The sequence below is a fragment of the Bufo bufo genome, chromosome 1 (genome assembly GCF_905171765.1).
Source record: "Bufo bufo chromosome 1, aBufBuf1.1, whole genome shotgun sequence".
Taxonomy (NCBI): domain Eukaryota; kingdom Metazoa; phylum Chordata; class Amphibia; order Anura; family Bufonidae; genus Bufo; species Bufo bufo.
In genome coordinates this window covers 124,775,708-124,799,498 of record NC_053389.1, presented here as the reverse complement: position 1 = coordinate 124,799,498, position 23,791 = coordinate 124,775,708, and the positions used below count along the sequence as shown (strand labels likewise).

Genomic DNA, 23,791 nt, shown 5'->3' with positions numbered 1-23,791 from the left:
CTGCCGACATAGACGTGTTATTATCAGCTGTGGTACTCTCATTACTGTGGTCATAGACGTGTTATTATCAGCGGTGGTACTCTCATTACTGTGGTCATAGACGTGTTATTATCAGTAGTGGTACTCTCATTACTGTGGTCATAGACGTGTCATTATCAGCGGTGGTACTCTCATTACTGCCGTCATAGACGTGTCATTATCAGTAGTGGTACTCTCATTACTGTGGTCATAGACGTGTCATTATCAGCGGTGGTACTCTCATTACTGCCGACATAGACGTGTCATTATGAGTGGTGGTACTCTCATTACTGCCGTCATAGACGTGTCATTATCAGCGGTGGTACTCTCATTACTGTGGTCATAGACGTGTCATTATCAGTAGTGGTACTCTCATTACTGCCGACATAGACGTGTTATTATCAGCGGTGGTACTCTCATTACTGTGGTCATAGACGTGTCATTATCAGCTGTGGTACTCTCATTACTGTGGTCATAGACGTGTTATTATCAGCGGTGGTACTCTCATTACTGTGGTCATAGACGTGTTATTATCAGTAGTGGTACTCTCATTACTGTGGTCATAGACGTGTCATTATCAGTAGTGGTACTCTCATTACTGTGGTCATAGACGTGTCATTATCAGCGGTGGTACTCTCATTACTGCGGTCATAGACGTGTTATTATCAGCGGTGGTACTCTCATTACTGCCGTCATAGACGTGTCATTATGAGTGGTGGTACTCTCATTACTGCCGTCATAGACGTGTAATTATCAGCGGTGGTACTCTCATTACTGTGGTCATGGACGTGTTATTATCAGCGGTGGTACTCTCATTACTGTGGTCATAGATGTGTTATTATCAGCGGTGGTACTCATTACTGCCGTCATAGACGTGTTATCAGTAGTGGTACTCTCATTACTGCCGTCATAGACGTGTAATTATCAGCGGTGGTACTCTCATTACTGTGGTCATAGACGTGTTATTATCAGTGGTGGTACTCTCATTACTGTGGTCATAGACGTGTCATTATCAGCGGTGGTACTCTCATTACTGCCGTCATAGACGTGTTATTATCAGTAGTGGTACTCTTATTACTGTGGTCATAGATGTGTTATTATCAGCGGTGGTACTCTCATTACTGCCGTCATAGACGTGTAATTATCAGCGGTGGTACTCTCATTACTGCCGTCATAGACGTGTCATTATGAGTGGTGGTACTCTCATTACTGCCGTCATGGACGTGTTATTATCAGCGGTGGTACTCTCATTACTGTGGTCATAGATGTGTTATTATCAGCGGTGGTACTCTCATTACTGCCGTCATAGACGTGTTATCAGTAGTGGTACTCTCATTACTGCCGTCATAGACGTGTAATTATCAGCGGTGGTACTCTCATTACTGTGGTCATAGACGTGTTATTATCAGCGGTGGTACTCTCATTACTGTGGTCATAGACGTGTCATTATCAGCGGTGGTACTCTCATTACTGCCGTCATAGACGTGTTATTATCAGTAGTGGTACTCTCATTACTGTGGTCATAGATGTGTCATTATCAGCGGTGGTACTCTCATTACTGTGGTCATAGACGTGTCATTATCAGCGGTGGTACTCTCATTACTGCCGTCATAGACGTGTTATTATCAGTAGTGGTACTCTCATTACTGTGGTCATAGATGTGTTATTATCAGCGGTGGTACTCTCATTACTTCCGTCATAGACGTGTAATTATCAGCGGTGGTACTCTCATTACTGTGGTCATAGACGTGTCATTATCAGTAGTGGTACTCTCATTACTGTGGTCATAGACGTGTCATTATCAGCGGTGGTACTCTCATTACTGCCGTCATAGACGTGTTATTATCAGCGGTGGTACTCTCATTACTGTGGTCATAGACGTGTCATTATCAGCGGTGGTACTCTCATTACTGCCGTCATAGACGTGTAATTATCAGCGGTGGTACTCTCATTACTGTGGTCATAGACGTGTCATTATCAGCTGTGGTACTCTCATTACTGTGGTCATAGATGTGTTATTATCAGCGGTGGTACTCTCATTACTGCCGTCATAGACGTGTCATTATCAGCGGTGGTACTCTCATTACTGCCGTCACAGACGTGTTATTATCAGTAGTGGTACTCTTATTACTGCCGTCACAGACGTGTCATTATCAGCGGTGGTACTCTCATTACTGCGGTCATAGATGTGTCATTATCAGCGGTGGTACTCTCATTACTGCGGTCATAGACGTGTCATTATCAGCGGTGGTACTCTCATTACTGCCGTCATAGACGTGTTATTATCAGTAGTGGTACTCTCATTACTGTGGTCATAGATGTGTTATTATCAGCGGTGGTACTCTCATTACTGCCGTCATAGACGTGTAATTATCAGCGGTGGTACTCTCATTACTGTGGTCATAGACGTGTCATTATCAGCTGTGGTACTCTCATTACTGTGGTCATAGATGTGTCATTATCAGCGGTGGTACTCTCATTACTGCCGTCATAGACGTGTCATTATCAGCGGTGGTACTCTCATTACTGCCGTCACAGACGTGTTATTATCAGTAGTGGTACTCTTATTACTGCCGTCACAGACGTGTCATTATCAGTGGTGGTACTCTCATTACTGCGGTCATAGATGTGTCATTATCAGCGGTGGTACTCTCATTACTGCGGTCATAGACGTGTCATTATCAGCGGTGGTACTCTCATTACTGCCGTCATAGACGTGTCATTATCAGCGGTGGTACTCTCATTACTGCCGTCATAGATGTGTCATTATCAGCGGTGGTACTCTCATTACTGCGGTCATAGACGTGTTATTATCAGCGGTGGTACTCTCATTACTGCGGTCATAGACGTGTTATTATCAGCGGTGGTACTCTCATTACTGCAGTTGAAAGGTTTTGTTTTTTTTCCTGTTGGGCGACCCCTCGCCTGGATACAAGATGAAATACGGTTGTGCTACAGTCGTGTCGCTATCGCTTTGTCTCTCTACCAGTCGTGGCTCTGTCGCTCTGTCTCTCCAGCAGTCGCGTCGCTCTGTCTCTCCAGCAGTCGCGTCGCTCTGTCTCTCCAGCAGTCGCGTCGCTCTCTCTCTCTACCAGTCGTGGCTCTGTCGCTCTGTCTCTCTACCAGTCGTGGCTCTGTCTCTCTACCAGTCGTGGCTCTGTCGCTCTGTCTCTCCAGCAGTCGCGTCGCTCTGTCTCTCCAGCAGTCGCGTCGCTCTGTCTCTCCAGCAGTCGCGTCGCTCTGTCTCTCTACCAGTCGTGGCTCTGTCGCTCTGTCTCGCTCCATCTGTCGCTCCAGCACATGTCAATTGACAGGATTTGCCCAGATTTCAGTAAATCCATTACAAAGCTGTGGAACATATGGAGGCAGCCGGCTATGTGGTGGTCTCACAGTGTAACAGGCAGCTGTCTCACAAACCAGTGGGTTACCTATGGTATAGACTGTGCTCTCCAGACGGGCATAGCTCTTTATGGAGAACAGATCACATGACATCTGTCAGGCATCTGCTTCTATAAAGATCTGATAGATCTGTGTCCGACTGCATGCTGGGAGTTGTAGTTTTGCAACACCTGGAGAACCACGTCCTGGAGATCACTGGTGCAGCACATCCTCCTTTAAGATGCAGGACCCCACCCTGTATAAATGATGTACCGTGTCTCATACGCTTCCTGCCTGTCTTGGCTCTGCAGCACTGTACACCTGTGTCATTGAGTCCAGACCATCCTTACCGTGTCTTTTATTTTGTTGCAGGGTCTGCAAACCTCCAGCATGCCACACAAGATAGGGTTTGTTGTGGTCAGCTCCTCTGGCCATGAGGATGGATTTAGTGCCAAAGAGCTGATGGTTCATGCTCCTACAGTCAGCGGCTGGAGATCCCCAAAGTGAGTACAAAGATTGCCATGTTTTACCGTTTTCCCACTTTGAAGTATTAAAGGGATTTTCCAAGATTTTTTTAACTGGTCACCTATCTTCTGGATAGGTCATCAGTATCTGATCGGTGGGGGTCCGACACCTGGGACCTCCACCGATCAGCATATTGAGAAGGCATCAGCACTCGCACAGTGTCGTCGCTGGCCTAGGAAAAGCTGTGAGAAGGCCATGGCGCTCGCAGGAACACTCATGTATCACCGTAGATAGTAGTCCAAAATCAGGGCGATAGGTTCCCTTTAAGGGTCCATTCACACGTCCGTATGTGTTTTGCGGATCCACAAAACACGGACACCGGCAATGTGCATTTTGCGGACCGCACATCGCCGGCACTGTCATACAAAATGTTTTTTCTTGTCCGCAATTGCGGACAAGAATAGGACATGTTCTATTTTTTTTGCGGAACGGAAGTGCGGCTCCACAAATGCAGACAGCACATTCCGGCCCCATTAAAAATAAATGGGTCCGCACCTGTTCCGCAAAATTGCGGAACGGATGCGGACCCATTTTGCGGTCGTGTGAATGGACCCTAAAGATCATTTCCTTGCACTGCGGTATTTTTATTAATATGGTCAAGTAATTCTTTGCAGTTCCTATTTACAGCGTAGGGTATACTATCCCATATATAACGGACTGTCTTATTGCACCAATCATTTATGTTCTCCGCAGCCACCACAAGTGCAGCGTCATTTTAGTTACTTTATTGTCTTTTTATTGTCTTTTTATGCAGGTTTTGTCAGTATCCTCAGGAGATCGTCATCCAAATGGTAGAGAGATGCCGGATCCGGAAGCTGCAGCTGCTTGCTCACCAGTACATGATCTCCTCCAAAATAGAGTTTTACATATCGGAAAGTCTGCCTGAATACTTCACCCCTTACCAGACCGAGCGCTTTCGTAGGTTGGGGTATGTCTATTATGTTTACTCTACCCGGAAGTTTTGCATGTCTGTGTATTTAAAGGATTCTTCTATTTGAAGGTCATATTCCTGGCCTGACTGGGGGTCGAATGACCTGAACTGACCTCTTTAGGCTCCATTCACACGTCCGCAAATGGGTCCGCATCCGTTCCGCAATTTTGCGGAACGGGTGCGGACCCATTCATTTTCTATGGGGACGGAATGGATGCGGACAGCACACAGTGTCCGCATCCCCGCGAAAGATAGAACATGTCCTATTCTTGTCCGCAGCTTGCGGACAAGAATAGGCATTTCTATAGGGGTGCCGGGCGGGTGTGTTGCGGGTCCGCAACACACCACGGACGTGTGAATGGAGCCTTATAGGGATGTAAGATACTGTCAGTTTGGGTCATTACAGCTGTGAGCGATCAGGGCTCTCGTCCATAATACAGTGCCTTGAAAAAGAATTCATACCCCTTAAACCTTTCCATATTTTTTCACGTTACACCCGCAAACTTAGGGTCCATTCACACGTCTGTAAGTGTTTTGCGGATCCGCAAAACACGGACACCTGCAATGTGCGATCCGCAATTTGCGGACCACACATCACAGACACTATAATAGAAAATGCCTTTTCTGGTCCGCAATTGCGGACAAGAATAGGACATGTTCTATTTTTTTCAGAAACGGAATTGCAGATCCCGAAAAAACTGATCCCGAAAAAACGGATGCGGAATCCGGAAATGCGGATGCGGATCCTGAAAATGCAGATTCGCATCCGTTCCAGCCCCATTGAAATTGAATGGGTCCGCAAATTGCGGAACGAATGCGGACCCAAATTACGGACGTGTGAATGGACCCTTAAAGGGGTTTTGCCATCTCAGACAATGGGGGCATATCGCTAGGATATGCCCCCATTGTCTGATAGGTGCGGGTCCCACCTCTGGGACCCGCAACTACAATGAGAATGGAGCATGGAAATAAACGGAGGGCGCACTGCGCATGCGCAGCCGCCCTCCATTCATTTCTATTGGGCCACCGAAAATAGCCGAGCGCTGGCTTGGCTATTTCCGTCTGCCCTATAGAAAATGAATGGGAGCAGGGGCCGCGCATGCGCTTGGTGGTGGACGGACCCCAGGAAATCCGGGGTCCTCCAGCCACAGTGCTCCCTGCTCCGTTCTCCTTGTAGTTGCGGGTCCCAGAGGTGGGACCCTCTCCTAACAGACAATGGGGGCATATCCTAGCAATATGCCCCTATTGTCTGAGATGGAAATACCCCTTTAAATATATTTTATTGGGATTTTATGTGATAGATTAACACAAAATAGCAAGTATGTGTGAAGTGAGAAGAAAATGATACATGGTCTTCAAAACTTTTAATAACTAAAAATCTGGAAAGTGTGGCGTCATTTGTATTCAGCCCCCTGTACTCTGATACCCCTAAATAAAATCCAGTGTGACCAACCTATATAGTACATAGAGTCCATCTGTGTAATGTATTCTCAGTATAACTACAGCTGTTCTGTGAAGGCCTCAGAGGTCTGTTAGAGAACATTACTGATTAACCCCTTCAGTACCGAGCCACTTTTCACCTTAATTAGATTTTTGCAAATCTGATATCCGTCACTTTATGTGGTAATAACTTTGGAACGCTTTTACTTATCCAAGCCATTCTGAGATTGTTTTCTCGTGACACATTGTACTTTATGACAGTCTGAAATTTAAGTCAATATATATCACCTTTTATTTATGAAAAAATCCCAAATTTACCAAAAAAAAAAAATAAATAGCAATTTTCTACATTTCTATTTCTCTGCTTTTAAAACAGAAAGTGATACCTCAGAAAATATTTATTACTTAACATTCCCCATATGTCTACTTTATGTTGGCATCATTTTGTAAATGTCATTTTATTTTTTTAGGACGTTAGAAGGCTTAGAAGTACATTTTAAAATTTCCCAAACCATTTTTTTTAAGCACCAATTCAGTTATAAAGTAATTTTGAGAGGCTTACGTAATGGGGAAAAACATAAATGATCCTATTTTGGAAACTACACCCCTCAAATTATTCAAAACTGATGTTCCAAACTTTGTTAACCCTTGAGGTGTTCCACAAGAATTAAAGGAAAATGGAGGTGACATTTCAAAATTTCACTTTTATGGTAGATTTTTCATGTTAATCAATTTTTTTCTTGCTACACGCAGCAAGGGTTAACAGCAAAATAAATCTCAATTTATATTACTCTGCAGTTTACAGAAATACCCCATATGTGGTGGTAAACTGCTCTATGGGCACATGGCAGTGGTCAGAAAGGAAGGAGTGCCATATGGCTTTTGCAGCGCAGATTTTGATGGATTGGTTTACGGGTGCCCTTGGTTTTTATTTTTTAAGTGATTGTCTTATGTGACGTTTTCATTGGTACCATTTTGGGGTACATAGGACTTTTTTATCGCTTGGTATTACACTATGTGTGAAGCACGGTGAAAAAAAATTGCTGTTTTGGCATAGTTTTTTAATTTTTTTTTAGAGAATTCACCTGAGGGGGCATATAATGTGATATTTTTATAGAGCAGGTTGTTACGGATGCGGCGATACCTAATATGTCTATCATTTTTATTTTTGTTAAGTTTTACACAGTGAAAGCCTTTTTGAACAGAATAAAATCTTTTTTTTGTGTTGCCATTTTCTGAGAGCCATAGTTTTTTATTATTTTTTGGCCGATTGTCTTAGGCTCATTAGGCTCATTTTTTGCGGGATGAGATGACGGTTTGATTGGTACCATTTTGGGCTAAATACGCTATTTTAATTGCTTGGTATTGCACTTTTTGTTTTGGCCCTGTTTTTTTTATTTTTTTCGGCATTCACCTGACGGGGTTTGAGTTGTAGTTTTACCACAGCTGGAGGGCCGCAGGTTGAGCATGCCTGGTTTAGATCAAATCATATTCATGCCTAGTCAAACTCCAGACCTAAATCCCATTGAGAATCTGTGCCAAGATTTGAAAATTGCGGTTCGCAGACTCTCTCCGTCCAATCTGACTGAGCTTGAGCTATTTCACAAAGAATAATGGGCAAAAAATGTAGCCTGTAGATGTGCAAAGCTGGTAGAGAGTTGAGACATACTTCAAAAGACTTGTAGGATTACGATTCATTTGTATCTCAAATACACTGCTCAAAAAAATAAAGGGAACACAAAAATAACACATCCTAGAACTGAATTAATTAAATATTCTTCTGAAATACTTTGTTCTTTACATAGTTGAATGTGATGACAACAAATTCACACAAAAAAAAAAATGGAAATCAAATTTTTTAACCCATGGAGGTCTGGATTTGGAGTCACCCTCAAAATTAAAGTGGAAAAACACACTACAGGCTGATCCAACTTTGATGTAATGTCCTTAAAACAAGTCAAAATGAGGCTCAGTAGTGTGTGTGGCCTCCACGTGCCTGTATGACCTCCCTACAACGCCTGTGCATGCTCCTGATGAGGTGGCGGACGGTCTCCTGAGGGATCTCCTCCCAGACCTGGACTAAAGCATCTGTCAACTCCTGGACAGTCTGTGGTGCAACGTGACGTTGGTGGATAGAGCGAGACGTGATGTCCCAGATGTGCTCAATTGGATTCAGGTCTTAGGAACGGGCGGGCCAGTCCATAGCATCAATGCCTTCGTCTTGCAGGAACTGCTGACACACTCCAGCCACATGAGGTCTAGCATTGTCTTGCATTAGGAGGAACCCAGGGCCAACCGCACCAGCATATGGTCTCACAAGGGGTCTGAGGATCTCATCTCGGTACCTAATGGCAGTCAGGCTACCTCTGGCGAGCACATGGAGGGCTGTGCGGCCCTCCAAAGAAATGCCACCCCACACCATTACTGACCCAATGCCAAACCGGTCATGCTGGAGGATGTTGCAGGCAGCAGAATGTTCTCCACGGCGTCTCCAGACTGTCACGTCTGTCACATGTGCTCAGTGTGAACCTGCTTTCATCTGTGAAGAGCACAGGGCGCCAGTGGCGAATTTGCCAATCTTGGTGTTTTCTGGCAAATGCCAAACGTCCTGCACGGTGTTGGGCTGTAAGCACAACCCCCACCTGTGGACGTCGGACCCTCAAATCACCCTCATGGAGTCTGTTTCTGACCGTTTGAGCAGACACATGCACATTTGTGGCCTGCTGGAGGTCATTTTGCAGGGCTCTGGCAGTGCTCCTCCTGTTCCTCTTTGCACAAAGGCGGAGATAGCGGTCCTGCTGCTGGGTTGTTGCCCTCCTACGGCCTCCTCCACGTCTCCTGATGTACTGGCCTGTCTCCTGGTAGCGCCTCCATGCTCTGGACACTACGCTGACAGACACAGCAAACCTTCTTGCCACAGCTCGCATTGATGTGCCATCCTGGATAAGCTGCACTACCTGAGCCACTTGTGTGGGTTGTAGACTCCGTCTCATGCTACCACTAGAGTGAAAGCACCGCCAGCATTCAAAAGTGACCAAAACATCAGCCAGGAAGCATAGGAACTGAGAAGTGGTCTGTGGTCACCACCTGCAGAACCACTTCTTTATTGGGGGTGTCTTGCTAATTGCCTATAATTTCCACCTGTTGTCTATCGCATTTGCACAACAGCATGTGAAATTGATTGTCACTCAGTGTTGCTTCCTAAGTGGACAGTTTGATTTCACAGAAGTGTGATTGACTTGGAGGTACATTGTGTTGTTTAAGTGTTCCCTTTATTTTTTTGAGCAGTGTATATTACCTATTAAACCCATAATATCTCCATAACTCTGGGCAATTCAACATTAAATGAATGACCAAGGAAATTTTTAATCAAATTGATTGCTGGATTTTTATTTACAGATTTATTTTTTTGATGCATTGAAATTCCAATTTTTTTTGTTGCAAAGATGGACATGTCCTTTTTAAAGGGGTAGTCCTAGATAGCTGAAATATGAATCGCAGACAGGAGGTTGTGTAACAAAAAAAATAGCTAGTCGCCACCTGACTGGAAGTAAAGAGGTCCTATTCTTGGTCAAAAGAGCGCTGCAGCCAGTCCCTGGTGTATACTGGTGAGGTATGCCCTAATAGTGTTAGCTAGGTCCTTTTATACTTCCTCTCCCTGCCCCTAATAGGGCGTGTGGACAGGACTTGTCTAAGTGAGACAGCTGTTTTCATTGCAAGGTCCTGATGGGAGTTATTAGAGCTTTAGAACAGTGCAGAATGTCATTCCCTAATCTTTCCACTAGATGGCGCTGATAGTCAGCACTTTTCATGAGAACAATCTAAACAGCATAGTGCAAAATACAAATTGAACTGCAGGAAGTTGGGTTATTTATTGAGCACCAGTCTTTTTCTTCCCTGTCAGGAAAGCTTTTTGATAAATGCAAAATACCTTGCCCTGAAACTGCTTGGCCAACCTCTTGAAAATCTGACCTCCAAAAACCATATTGTGCTCCTTCCCTTCTGATCCCTGCCGCATGCCCAAACAGCAGGTTACGACCACATTTTGGATATTGCTGTGTTCAGGAGAAAATGATTAACAAAATTTGGGATGCTTTTTTTTTTTTCCCTGTTACCCCTTGTGAAAATGAAAAATGTGGGGCTTATGCAACATTTTATTGGAAGAAATGAATTTTTAAATTTTCACAGCCACGTGTTTAAAAATTCAATGAAATGCCCGTGGGGTCAAAAACAGTCAGAACACCATTTAATAAATTCCTTGAGGGGTGTAGTTTCCAAAATGGGGTCACTTTTTGGGGGGTTCCACTGTAGAGATACCTCTTCAAATGTGACATGGTGCCCAAAAACCATTCCGGGAAATTCTTCCCTCCAAAAACCATATGGCGCTTCTTCCCTTCTGAGACCTGCCATGGCCACCGCTGCTGGATTGCAGGGTGATTGTAACCATGGAAACGAGTAGTGAGTAAAGTGATTGAAATATCAATCCAGCCAGTGAAGGAAGCAATGTGGATAATACCAATTAATTAGTAAGTGTCTTGTATTATTTTTCTCTACATAATATATGCTATTTGCTAAAGTGACCCTGACCCCTATAAAAAGGTGGGTTTTGGAAATTTTCTTAAAAATTAAGTCTTCTACTGTGCAAAAAAATAAAAGGACATTTACAAAATGATCCCAATATAAAGTATACATATGGTTAATGTTAATTAATAACTACTTTATGAAGTATCGCACTATCCCTCTTAAAAGCAGAGAAATTCAAGTTTAGAAAATAGCAATTTTTTTCCAAATTTTCCATAAATTTGGGGTATTTAATAAATAAAGGTGAAACATATGAACTGGATTTTACCACTAACATGAAGTACGATGTTTCACGAGAAAACAATCTCGGAAAAGCTTGGGTAAGTAAAAGTGTTCCAAACTTCACAAGTGGTTTTCAACCAAAATTATTACTAAGGCTACTTTCACACTTGCGGCAGGACGGATCCGACAGGCTGTTCACCACGTCGGATCGGTCCTTCCGCTATTTCGCGGTGCCGCCGACTATAATGGGGACGGGGGCGCAGCACGGCGGTGCACGGCGAAAGCCGCCGGACTAAAAAGTCGGACATGCAGGACTTTTTAGTCCGGCGGCTTTCGCCGTGCTGCGCCGGAGCTCCGCCCCCGTCCCCATTATAGTCAATGGGGACGGAGCGGCGGCACGGCGAAATAGCAGAAAGGACGGATCCGACATGGTGAACAGCCTGTCGGATCCGTCCTGCCGCAAGTGTGAAAGTACCCTAAGATCAAATCTACAGTACTTGGTACATAGGGGGAGATTTATCAAACTGGTGTAAAGTAGAACTGGCTTAGTTCCCCATAGCAACCAATCAGATTCCACCTTTCATTTTTCAGAGCTCCTTTGGAAAATGAAAGGTGGAATCTGATTGGTTGCTATGGGCAACTAAGCCACTTCTACTTTACACCAGTTTGATAAATCTCCCCCTAAGTGATTCTTGGGTTTCGATATTACAGTGTACACTGTGCACAAAAAATGACATGATCTTATTCTGCAGCTCAATCCGATTACAGCAATACCAAACTTTTATAGTTTTTTTTTTTTTTTTTTTGTTTCACATCTTTGAAAAAAAAAAAAAAATTTCTTTGCATTGCCATTTTGTGACAACCATAACTTTTTTTTATATTTCTGTCCACAGAGCTGCATGAGGACTTGTTTTTTGCTGGGTGAACTGTAGTTTTTATTGATTCCACACTGGCAAGGAAATATATTTTCATATTTTAGAAGTTCAGACATTTTTGAATGTGGTGATACCTGCTATGTCTATTTTTTATTGTTTATATTTTTTGTAAAATTGGGAAAAAGGGGGGTGATTTAAACTTTTAATATTGTAATGTTTTTTTTTTTTAAACTTTCTTTTACATTATTAACAATAACTCATAGCTCCCTTAGGGGGCTAAAACCTGGGATCCCTTGTCCCATTCACCCTAATAGAAATCAATTAGGGTGAATGGGATTCTGATACACTTCCTGCTGAGCTGTGCCTCAGCTTAGCAGAGAGGTTACTATGACGCCCCTGGAAAGCGTCAGCCGGCCTAACCTCACAGATGCTGCGATCGCGGTTGAATGCGGCATCTGAGGGGTTAAATGACAGCGTCTAGCGTGCTCCATACAAGCCCTCAGCCACTGTGACGTACGGGTATGTCACAGTGGCTGAAGGGGTTAATGAAGATGGAGTTCTATACATTAGCAGTTAGGCTGAGGATATACGGAGGAATTGGTGACGCGTCACACAGTCAGGGATCACAGTGTAGCGCTGCAGCACCCCACTGGTGAGAAAAAAATCTGATGGATTTTTGTGATGTCACAGATGTGATAGTTTCCGGATTGTAACAAGATCCCATTCATTGATATTGCTTGTGATACAGCCAGTGCTGCATCCCGATCTTTGGTCGCTGGCTACTACAGACCTTGCAGCCAAAGTCACCATGTAACCATGTGTGGTTCACGCTTATATGTAACCTCCTATTGTCTCATTTCAGCAAATAGCATTTATTATGTAGAGGAAGTTAATACAAGGCACTTACTAATGTGTTGGGATTGTCCATATTGCTTCCTTTGCTGGCTGGATACATTTTTCCATCACATTATGCACTGCTCGTTTCCATGGTTACAACCATCCTGCGATCCATCAGTGGTGGTCGTGCTTGTACTCGATAGGAAAAAGAGCCGGCCTATTTGGTGGCCAGGGCTGTGGGAGTATACCTAGGCTAGTACTTTTTCCTATAATGTGCAAGCATGACCAGCACTGATGGATTGCAGGGTGGTCGTAACCATGGAAACGAGCAGTGTATAATGTGATGGAAAAATGAATCAAGCCAGCAAAGGAGACAATATGGACAATCACAATACATTAGTAGGTGCCTTGTATTACCATTTATTATGTAGAGGAAGTTATTTGCTGAAGCGAGACATCCCCTTTAATGAATGATCGGTGATCCATAAAGAGGGGATTTATTGTTCTCCTTCCAGTTCTGTCCCGTACAGCATCCGTGTGATGATGAATGTTCACCTCCAGGTAGTTTATGAGATGAAAACCTTACTTGTCATCTTCTCCCCTGTTCCAGGTATGTAGCGCTGTCAGATAATGAAAAGACTGGATACAAGGCCCGAGAACTGAAGTCCGTCTACGTGGATGCCGTAGGGCAGTACCTGAAGCTGATCTTTCATAAGAACTTTAGTAATAGATATAATCTCTACAATCAGGTAACTACAAGTGTCACTTATCAGCCAAGCCATTACCGTATTTTTCGCTTTATAAGACCCACCCGATGATAAGACGCACCTAGGTTTCAGAGGAGGAAAATAGGAATTTTTTATTTTTTTTAACCAAATAACAGAATATTTCACACTGTTATGAGGATAAATTGGGAGATCGGTGGATGTTGTGTGACTATAATCCCCCTCATCCTAAAGAACACAACCATGTGCTGCAGTACATTGGTGTATTCCTAAGGCTACATGCACACAACCGTATGTGTTTTGCGGTCTGCAAAAAAAAAAAACGGATGCCATCCGTGTTTTTTTTTTGCGGATCCATTGTAACGCCTAAAACGGACAAGAATAGGACATGTTCTATTTTTTTTGCGGAGCTACGGAATGGACATACTGATGCGGACAGCACACAGTGTGCTGTCTGCATTTTTTGCAGACCCATTGAAATTAAAGGGCCCGCATCCTGTCCGCAAAAAAAACCGAACGGACACGGAAACAAACAACGTTCGTGTGCATGTAGCCTAAGGATGAGGGGGGTTATAGTCACATTTAATATCAACACTGTCTTTCCTGAGATTGACATGTGTTAATATTAAACGTGACTATAACCCCCCTCATCCTTAAGAATACACCCATGTACTGTAGTACATGGGTCCATTCCTATGGCTGAGGGGGTTATAGTCATATTTAACACACAGTTAATTTTTAAGTTGGCCCCTGAGCTATCCCTCACCCAGGGCCTTTAGATGACAGTGAAGGGGAAAGCACAGGGCGACGGAGGCCACTAAAACGTCTTCCTTCCTCCTGTCTCACATCAGCGGCGCTCTGTAGCAACATCGCTCGTAGCCGGACTGGAGGGAGCAGGCTTATTGGTGGAGGCGACAGTTCCCGCCCGCGCTCACCACCAATCAGCAGTATATGTGGGCAGCAGAGGAGAAGGAGAACTGCTCTACTCTCTCCTCCTCCTCCTCTTCTATGGAGCAGCTACGTATTAGGGATGTGCGGGCTGCGGTATTCAGTTTCACTGAATGTTTAACTGCCGCCTGCCCCACACTTAAATCGCAGGATCAGGAGTAGGCTAAGTAAAAGCTCCTGCGATCCTGCAATACTGCTCGCCAGCTTGATTTTCTGCACTATCGCTTTATAGGAAACACTGACTTTTTCCTCCCACTTTGGGGATGGGGAAGAAAGGTGCGTCTTATAAAGCGAAAAATATGGTATGTGCATACATGTACAGCACTGTATCTGTTACCATGCATTTTCTATATGGGCAGATCTAGTCTGACAGACATACACTTGATTAACTGCCTGACTAAAAGTAAATGGCTGTGTTCATATCTACAGTGAATTTACCACAATTTTTGAAAAACCACAGCAAAAACCATGACATGGCCGCAGCATGTAAACACAGTCTAAGGCCTCGTCATTCACATCTCCGACAAGCAGACCTAGCTGCCTGATCCAGCGCAAATGCCTGCTATCGGGAGTTTAAAAAAAAAACGTTGCGTTGCAATGGTTTTTGTCCGGCCGAAATCTAGCATCCGTATTACAGCCTAACCTTAGAGTGAATGCGGATCCAGTGGTGAACTAGGGTTGGGGGATGTCAAAAACATTCCCACAATACCAATATTAAGAAATGTATTGCGATAACGATATATATCGTGAGAAATGCCCAATTTAGAAGGAAAAAAAACACCTGAAAACATACTGGAAACTTGGTGACAGACTCTGCCCACTTCCACTGTCCTGTCTGGTCCTCAGGCAGCCCAGGCTTGCTGTCCTATAAAGCCTACAAGGAGACATTACACTGTATTGGGCCACAAGAAGAAATTATACTGTATGAGGCTTGTACAGTATAATGTTTCCGTGTTACCCCCACACATTATAGTAATGCCTGCTTGTGGCCCCTCGGTCCCACACCATGTAATAAGACCCGGGTCTGGGAGTGAGCGGTGAACAGGGCTTTCACTCACCAGCATCTGCAGCACAGTGTATACAGGGTGCAGGGTCAGTGTATACAGGTATATGGGGTACAGCACAGTGTATATAGAGTGCAGGGTCAGTGTATACAGGTATATGGGGTACAGCACAGTGTATATAGAGTGCAGGGTCAGTGTATACAGGTATATGGGGTACAGCACAGTGTATATAGAGTGCAGGGTCAGTGTATACAGGTATATGGGGTACAGCACAGTGTATATAGAGTGCAGGGTCAGTGTATACAGGTATATGGGGTACAGCACAGTGTATACAGGGTGCAGGGTCAGTGTATACAGGTATATGGGGTACAGCACAGTGTATATAGAGTGCAGGGTCAGTGTATACAGGTATATGGGGTACAGCACAGTGTATATAGAGTGCAGGGTCAGTGTATACAGGTATATGGGGTACAGCACAGTGTATATAGAGTGCAGGGTCAGTGTATACAGGTATATGGGGTACAGCACAGTGTATATAGAGTGCAGGGTCAGTGTATACAGGTATATGGGGTACAGCACAGTGTATATAGAGTGCAGGGTCAGTGTATACAGGTATATGGGGTACAGCACAGTGTATATAGAGTGCAGGGTCAGTGTATACAGGTATATGGGATACAGCACAGTGTATACAGAGTGCAGGGTCGGTGTATATGGGATACAGCACAGTGTATATAGAGTGCAGGGTCAGTGTATACAGGTATATGGGATACAGCACAGTGTATACAGAGTGCAGGGTCAGTGTATACAGGTATATGGGATACAGCACAGTGTATATAGAGTGCAGGGTCAGTGTATACAGGTATATGGGGTACAGCACAGTGTATATAGAGTGCAGGGTCAGTGTATACAGGTATATGGGGTACAGCACAGTGTATACAGAGTGCAGGGTCAGTGTATACAGGTATATGGGATACAGCACAGTGTATACAGAGTGCAGGGTCAGTGTATACAGGTATATGGGGTACAGCACAGTGTATACAGGTATATGGGGTACAGCACAGTGTATATAGAGTGCAGGGTAGTGTATACAGGTATATGGGGTACAGCACAGTGTATACAGAGTGCAGGGTCAGTGTATACAGGTATATGGGGTACAGCACAGTGTATACAGGTATATGGGGTACAGCACAGTGTATACGGGTATATGGGGTACAGCACAGTGTATACAGGTATATGGGGTACAGCACAGTGTATACAGGTATATGGGGTACAGCACAGTGTATACAGGGTGAAGGGTCAGTGTATACAGGTATATGGGGTACAGCACAGTGTATACAGGGTGCAGGGTCAGTGTATATGGGATACAGCACAGTGTATACAGGGTGCAGGGTCAGTGTACACAGGTATATGGGGTAGAGCACAGTGTATACAGGTATATGGGGTACAGCACAGTGTATACAGGTATATGGGGTACAGCACAGTGTATATAGAGTGCAGGGTCAGTGTATACAGGTATATGGGGTACAGCACAGTGTATATAGAGTGCAGGGTCAGTGTATACAGGTATATGGGGTACTTCACAGTGTATACAGGTATATGGGGTACAGCACAGTGTATACAGGTATATGGGGTACAGCACAGTGTATACAGGTATATGGGGTACAGCACAGTGTATACAGGTATATGGGGTACAGCACAGTGTATACAGGTATATGGGGTACAGCACAGTGTATACAGGGTGAAGGGTCAGTGTATACAGGTATATGGGGTACAGCACAGTGTATACAGGGTGCAGGGTCAGTGTATACAGGTATATGGGGTACAGCACAGTGTATACAGAGTGCAGGGTCAGTGTATACAGGTATATGGGGTACAGCACAGTGTATACAGGGTGCAGGGTCAGTGTATACAGGTATATGGGGTACAGCACAGTGTATATAGAGTGCAGGGTCAGTGTATACAGGTATATGGGGTACAGCACAGTGTATATAGAGTGCAGGGTCAGTGTATACAGGTATATGGGGTACAGCACAGTGTATATAGAGTGCAGGGTCAGTGTATACAGGTATATGGGGTACAGCACAGTGTATACAGGGTGCAGGGTCAGTGTATACAGGTATATGGGGTACAGCACAGTGTATACAGGTATATGGGGTACAGCACAGTGTATACAGGTATATGGGGTACAGCACAGTGTATACAGGGTGAAGGGTCAGTGTGTACAGGTATATGGGGTACAGCACAGTGTATACAGAGTGCAGGGTCAGTGTATACAGGTATATGGGGTACAGCACAGTGTATACAGGGTCAGTGTATACAGGTATATGGGGTACAGCACAGTGTATACAGGGTGCAGGGTCAGTGTATACAGGTATATGGGGTACAGCACAGTGTATATAGAGTGCAGGGTCAGTGTATACAGGTATATGGGGTACAGCACAGTGTATACAGGGTGCAGGGTCAGTGTATACAGGTATATGGGGTACAGCACAGTGTATATAGAGTGCAGGGTCAGTGTATACAGGTATATGGGGTGCAGCACAGTGTATATAGAGTGCAGGGTCAGTGTATACAGGTATATGGGGTACAGCACAGTGTATACAGGGTGCAGGGTCAGTGTATACAGGTATATGGGGTACAGCACAGTGTATACAGGTATATGGGGTACAGCACAGTGTATACAGGTATATGGGGTACAGCACAGTGTATACAGGGTGAAGGGTCAGTGTGTACAGGTATATGGGGTACAGCACAGTGTATACAGAGTGCAGGGTCAGTGTATACAGGTATATGGGGTACAGCACAGTGTATACAGGGTCAGTGTATACAGGTATATGGGGTACAGCACAGTGTATACAGGGTGCAGGGTCAGTGTATACAGGTATATGGGATACAGCACAGTGTATATAGAGTGCAGGGTCAGTGTATACAGGTATATGGGGTACAGCACAGTGTATATAGAGTGCAGGGTCAGTGTATACAGGTATATGGGGTACAGCACAGTGTATATAGAGTGCAGGGTCAGTGTATACAGGTATATGGGGTACAGCACAGTGTATATAGAGTGCAGGGTCAGTGTATACAGGTATATGGGGTACAGCACAGTGTATATAGAGTGCAGGGTCAGTGTATACAGGTATATGGGGTACAGCACAGTGTATACAGAGTGCAGGGTCAGTGTATACAGGTATATGGGGTACAGCACAGTGTATACAGGGTGCAGGGTCAGTGTATACAGGTATATGGGGTACAGCACAGTGTATACAGGGTGCAGGGTCAGTGTATACAGGTATATGGGGTACAGCACAGTGTATACAGAGTGCAGGGTCAGTGTATACAGGTATATGGGGTACAGCACAGTGTATATAGAGTGCAGGGTCAGTGTATACAGGTATATGGGGTACAGCACAGTGTATATAGAGTGCAGGGTCAGTGTATACAGGTATATGGGGTACAGCACAGTGTATACAGGGTGCAGGGTCAGTGTATACAGGTATATGGGGTACAGCACAGTGTATATAGAGTGCAGGGTCAGTGTATACAGGTATATGGGGTACAGCACAGTGTATATAGAGTGCAGGGTCAGTGTATACAGGTATATGGGGTACAGCACAGTGTATATAGAGTGCAGGGTCAGTGTATACAGGTATATGGGGTACAGCACAGTGTATACAGGGTGCAGGGTCAGTGTATACAGGTATATGGGGTACAGCACAGTGTATATAGAGTGCAGGGTCAGTGTATACAGGTATATGGGGTACAGCACAGTGTATATAGAGTGCAGGGTCAGTGTATACAGGTATATGGGGTACAGCACAGTGTATACAGGGTGCAGGGTCAGTGTATACAGGTATATGGGGTACAGCACAGTGTATACAGGTATATGGGGTACAGCACAGTGTATACAGGTATATGGGGTACAGCACAGTGTATATAGAGTGCAGGGTCAGTGTATACAGGTATATGGGGTACAGCACAGTGTATATAGAGTGCAGGGTCAGTGTATACAGGTATATGGGGTAGAGCACAGTGTATACAGGTATATGGGGTACAGCACAGTGTATATAGAGTGCAGGGTCAGTGTATACAGGTATATGGGGTACAGCACAGTGTATACAGGTATATGGGGTACAGCACAGTGTATACAGGTATATGGGGTACAGCACAGTGTATACAGGGTGAAGGGTCAGTGTGTACAGGTATATGGGGTACAGCACAGTGTATACAGAGTGCAGGGTCAGTGTATACAGGTATATGGGGTACAGCACAGTGTATACAGGGTCAGTGTATACAGGTATATGGGGTACAGCACAGTGTATACAGGGTGCAGGGTCAGTGTATACAGGTATATGGGGTACAGCACAGTGTATATAGAGTGCAGGGTCAGTGTATACAGGTATATGGGGTACAGCACAGTGTATACAGGGTGCAGGGTCAGTGTATACAGGTATATGGGGTACAGCACAGTGTATATAGAGTGCAGGGTCAGTGTATACAGGTATATGGGGTGCAGCACAGTGTATATAGAGTGCAGGGTCAGTGTATACAGGTATATGGGGTACAGCACAGTGTATACAGGGTGCAGGGTCAGTGTATACAGGTATATGGGGTACAGCACAGTGTATACAGGTATATGGGGTACAGCACAGTGTATACAGGTATATGGGGTACAGCACAGTGTATACAGGGTGAAGGGTCAGTGTGTACAGGTATATGGGGTACAGCACAGTGTATATAGAGTGCAGGGTCAGTGTATACAGGTATATGGGGTACAGCACAGTGTATACAGAGTGCAGGGTCAGTGTATACAGGTATATGGGGTACAGCACAGTGTATACAGGGTCAGTGTATACAGGTATATGGGGTACAGCACAGTGTATACAGGGTGCAGGGTCAGTGTATACAGGTATATGGGGTACAGCACAGTGTATACAGAGTGCAGGGTCAGTGTATACAGGTATATGGGATACAGCACAGTGTATATAGAGTGCAGGGTCAGTGTATACAGGTATATGGGGTACAGCACAGTGTATATAGAGTGCAGGGTCAGTGTATACAGGTATATGGGGTACAGCACAGTGTATATAGAGTGCAGGGTCAGTGTATACAGGTATATGGGGTACAGCACAGTGTATATAGAGTGCAGGGTCAGTGTATACAGGTATATGGGGTACAGCACAGTGTATATAGAGTGCAGGGTCAGTGTATACAGGTATATGGGGTACAGCACAGTGTATACAGAGTGCAGGGTCAGTGTATACAGGTATATGGGGTACAGCACAGTGTATATAGAGTGCAGGGTCAGTGTATACAGGTATATGGGGTACAGCACAGTGTATACAGGGTGCAGGGTCAGTGTATACAGGTATATGGGGTACAGCACAGTGTATACAGGGTGCAGGGTCAGTGTATACAGGTATATGGGGTACAGCACAGTGTATACAGAGTGCAGGGTCAGTGTATACAGGTATATGGGGTACAGCACAGTGTATATAGAGTGCAGGGTCAGTGTATACAGGTATATGGGGTACAGCACAGTGTATATAGAGTGCAGGGTCAGTGTATACAGGTATATGGGGTACAGCACAGTGTATACAGGGTGCAGGGTCAGTGTATACAGGTATATGGGGTACAGCACAGTGTATATAGAGTGCAGGGTCAGTGTATACAGGTATATGGGGTACAGCACAGTGTATATAGAGTGCAGGGTCAGTGTATACAGGTATATGGGGTACAGCACAGTGTATATAGAGTGCAGGGTCAGTGTATACAGGTATATGGGGTACAGCACAGTGTATACAGGGTGCAGGGTCAGTGTATACAGGTATATGGGGTACAGCACAGTGTATATAGAGTGCAGGGTCAGTGTATACAGGTATATGGGGTACAGCACAGTGTATATAGAGTGCAGGGTCAGTGTATACAGGTATATGGGGTACAGCACAGTGTATACAGGGTGCAGGGTCAGTGTATACAGGTATATGGGGTACAGCACAGTGTATACAGGTATATGGGGTACAGCACAGTGTATACAGGTATATGGGGTACAGCACAGTGTATATAGAGTGCAGGGTCAGTGTATACAGGTATATGGGGTACAGCACAGTGTATATAGAGTGCAGGGTCAGTGTATACAGGTATATGGGGTAGAGCACAGTGTATACAGGTATATGGGGTACAGCACAGTGTATATAGAGTGCAGGGTCAGTGTATACAGGTATATGGGGTACAGCACAGTGTATACAGGGTGCAGGGTCAGTGTATACAGGTATATGGGGTACAGCACAGTGTATACAGGGTGCAGGGTCAGTGTATACAGGTATATGGGGTACAGCACAGTGTATACAGGTATATGGGGTACAGCACAGTGTATACAGGTATATGGGGTACAGCACAGTGTATATAGAGTGCAGGGTCAGTGTATACAGGTATATGGGGTACAGCACAGTGTATACAGGTATATGGGGTACAGCACAGTGTATACAGGTATATGGGGTACAGCACAGTGTATACAGAGTGCAGGGTCAGTGTATACAGGTATATGGGGTACAGCACAGTGTATACAGGTATATGGGGTACAGCACAGTGTATACAGGTATATGGGGTACAGCACAGTGTATACAGAGTGCAGGGTAGTGTCCCAGGCTCCGTCCCCCTCTTGCCCCTCATTTCGCGCCCAGCCGCCCCTGCCTCTTAGGCCACGCCCCTTTGTCGCTCTAGTTGCAGAGGGTTTTCTAGAAGGGGCTCCACCTGTATATTAGCACTTGTGTTTTTGGAAAGGGGTTTCCGGGTGATCGGGGCAGGGGTCCTCATCCCTTCTGAGTCTAATACAGGCATCTATTTTCTTTCCTTTGCTTTTAGGTTGCACTTATAGCAATAAACATAATTGGGGACCCCGTGGACGAGAATGAAGAAAACCTGGTAAGCCCCAATCTGTTGGTGGTGGGGAAGCAGGTCGCCCACTAGACAGAGACGCAGTTATAGCGGTATTTGTAACATTTAACCCATTCCCACACAGGTACACGCAGAAGTCTATGGGAGGCTAGCTGTGATTGCCTTTCATTTAACCCTTTCATTAGCTGAGTGGCCTTCTTCCTCATGTCCAGGGGCTTGGAAACAGCTCTGGGTTTCTTGAGAGATTGCCTGTAGTTAGGACGTACATCGTCGTGCCCCGCGCATTGCCAGTGGCACAGAGGCCACGTGTAGGGCTATGCCACCCCCAGTCCTGATATGTCTGTTTTACTAAATGATTGTATTCTCCCTGAGATATCAATTCTGGGGCATTCATCCTTACGACTCTGTGTCGTTCCTCTGTTAATCCTCCTGGAAATGTCAATGGCAGATTGTGTAGGGACACCAATCACCACCACCCAATTACACTCACCGGCTCCGCTCAGAACATGGTTGTAGTAGTCCACGCTGTGCCCTCTTCGTTCCTTCCATAGCGTACACTGCAGAATGGTTCTGTTAACCCCTTGAGTGACTGACTGCTTCTCTGTTTGTTCACAGCCGACAAGAGATAAACTTATTGATCAGTACCTGGGGAGCAGCCTGGAGGACGCTGCCATCGATACAACACATACTGGGTAAGGTTTACCTGGGTTTCCTTGGGTTCTCTGGTATCATACTCCAAAAAAAAATGTGTTGGGGTCCACTTACACGTCCGCAAATTTTTTCGGCATCCGTTCTGGATTTTGCGGACCCATTAATTTTCAATGGGGCCAGAAAGGATGCTATGATGCTTTCCGCATCCGCATTTCCAAATCCGCAATTCCGTTCTCGAAAAAAAAAAAAAAAAGAACATATCCTATTCTTGTCCCCAACTGCAAACAAGAAAAGGCATTGCCGGCCATGTGCGGTCTGCGAAATACGGAACGCACATTGCCGGTGTCCGTGTTTTGCGGATCCACAAATCACCTGCGGACGTGTGAATGGACCCTTAGAAAGGTGAGGTTGTGAGGGCCTTGGGGACAAGGACCGATGTCAGTGATGGCAAATCCTATATAGCCCTGTGGAGTATGTCAGCGTTAGAGCCTATAGGGGTTGGCCCATCCAGCATATTATGCCATCTATGTCAGATAGGTTGGGGTCCCACCTCTGGCGCCCACTCCTATCTAGAGAACTCGGCCCCCGAAGTGAAGGACACATGCTGGACGTGCTTCTCATTCATCCGTGTGGTCTCAACGCCTTGAATGGAGTGCACGTTGTGCAAGCACGGCCACCTCTCCATTCGCCGCTATTGGACTGGCGGAACTCCCATAGCGGTGAGCAGAGGGTGACCACACATGCGCGGCTGCTCTGTGTTCA

The 23,791-nt window shown here is 45.1% G+C and overlaps 1 protein-coding gene across 4 annotated transcripts in view; it reads left to right on the top strand.

Annotated features, from left to right (window-relative positions):
• The window catches only part of CEP104 (centrosomal protein 104), a 124,189-nt gene that overhangs the window by 582 nt on the left and 99,816 nt on the right, over positions 1-23,791 (top strand). For all 4 annotated transcript variants that reach the window (XM_040429307.1, XM_040429315.1, XM_040429327.1 and 1 more), the window contains exons 2-6: positions 3,769-3,899; positions 4,676-4,849; positions 13,418-13,556; positions 22,346-22,405; positions 22,994-23,070. In XM_040429307.1, the coding sequence (XP_040285241.1) occupies positions 3,787-3,899; positions 4,676-4,849; positions 13,418-13,556; positions 22,346-22,405; positions 22,994-23,070 (563 nt within the window). In that variant the 5' untranslated portion in view covers positions 3,769-3,786. The remainder of the gene's footprint in view (positions 1-3,768; positions 3,900-4,675; positions 4,850-13,417; positions 13,557-22,345; positions 22,406-22,993; positions 23,071-23,791) is intronic.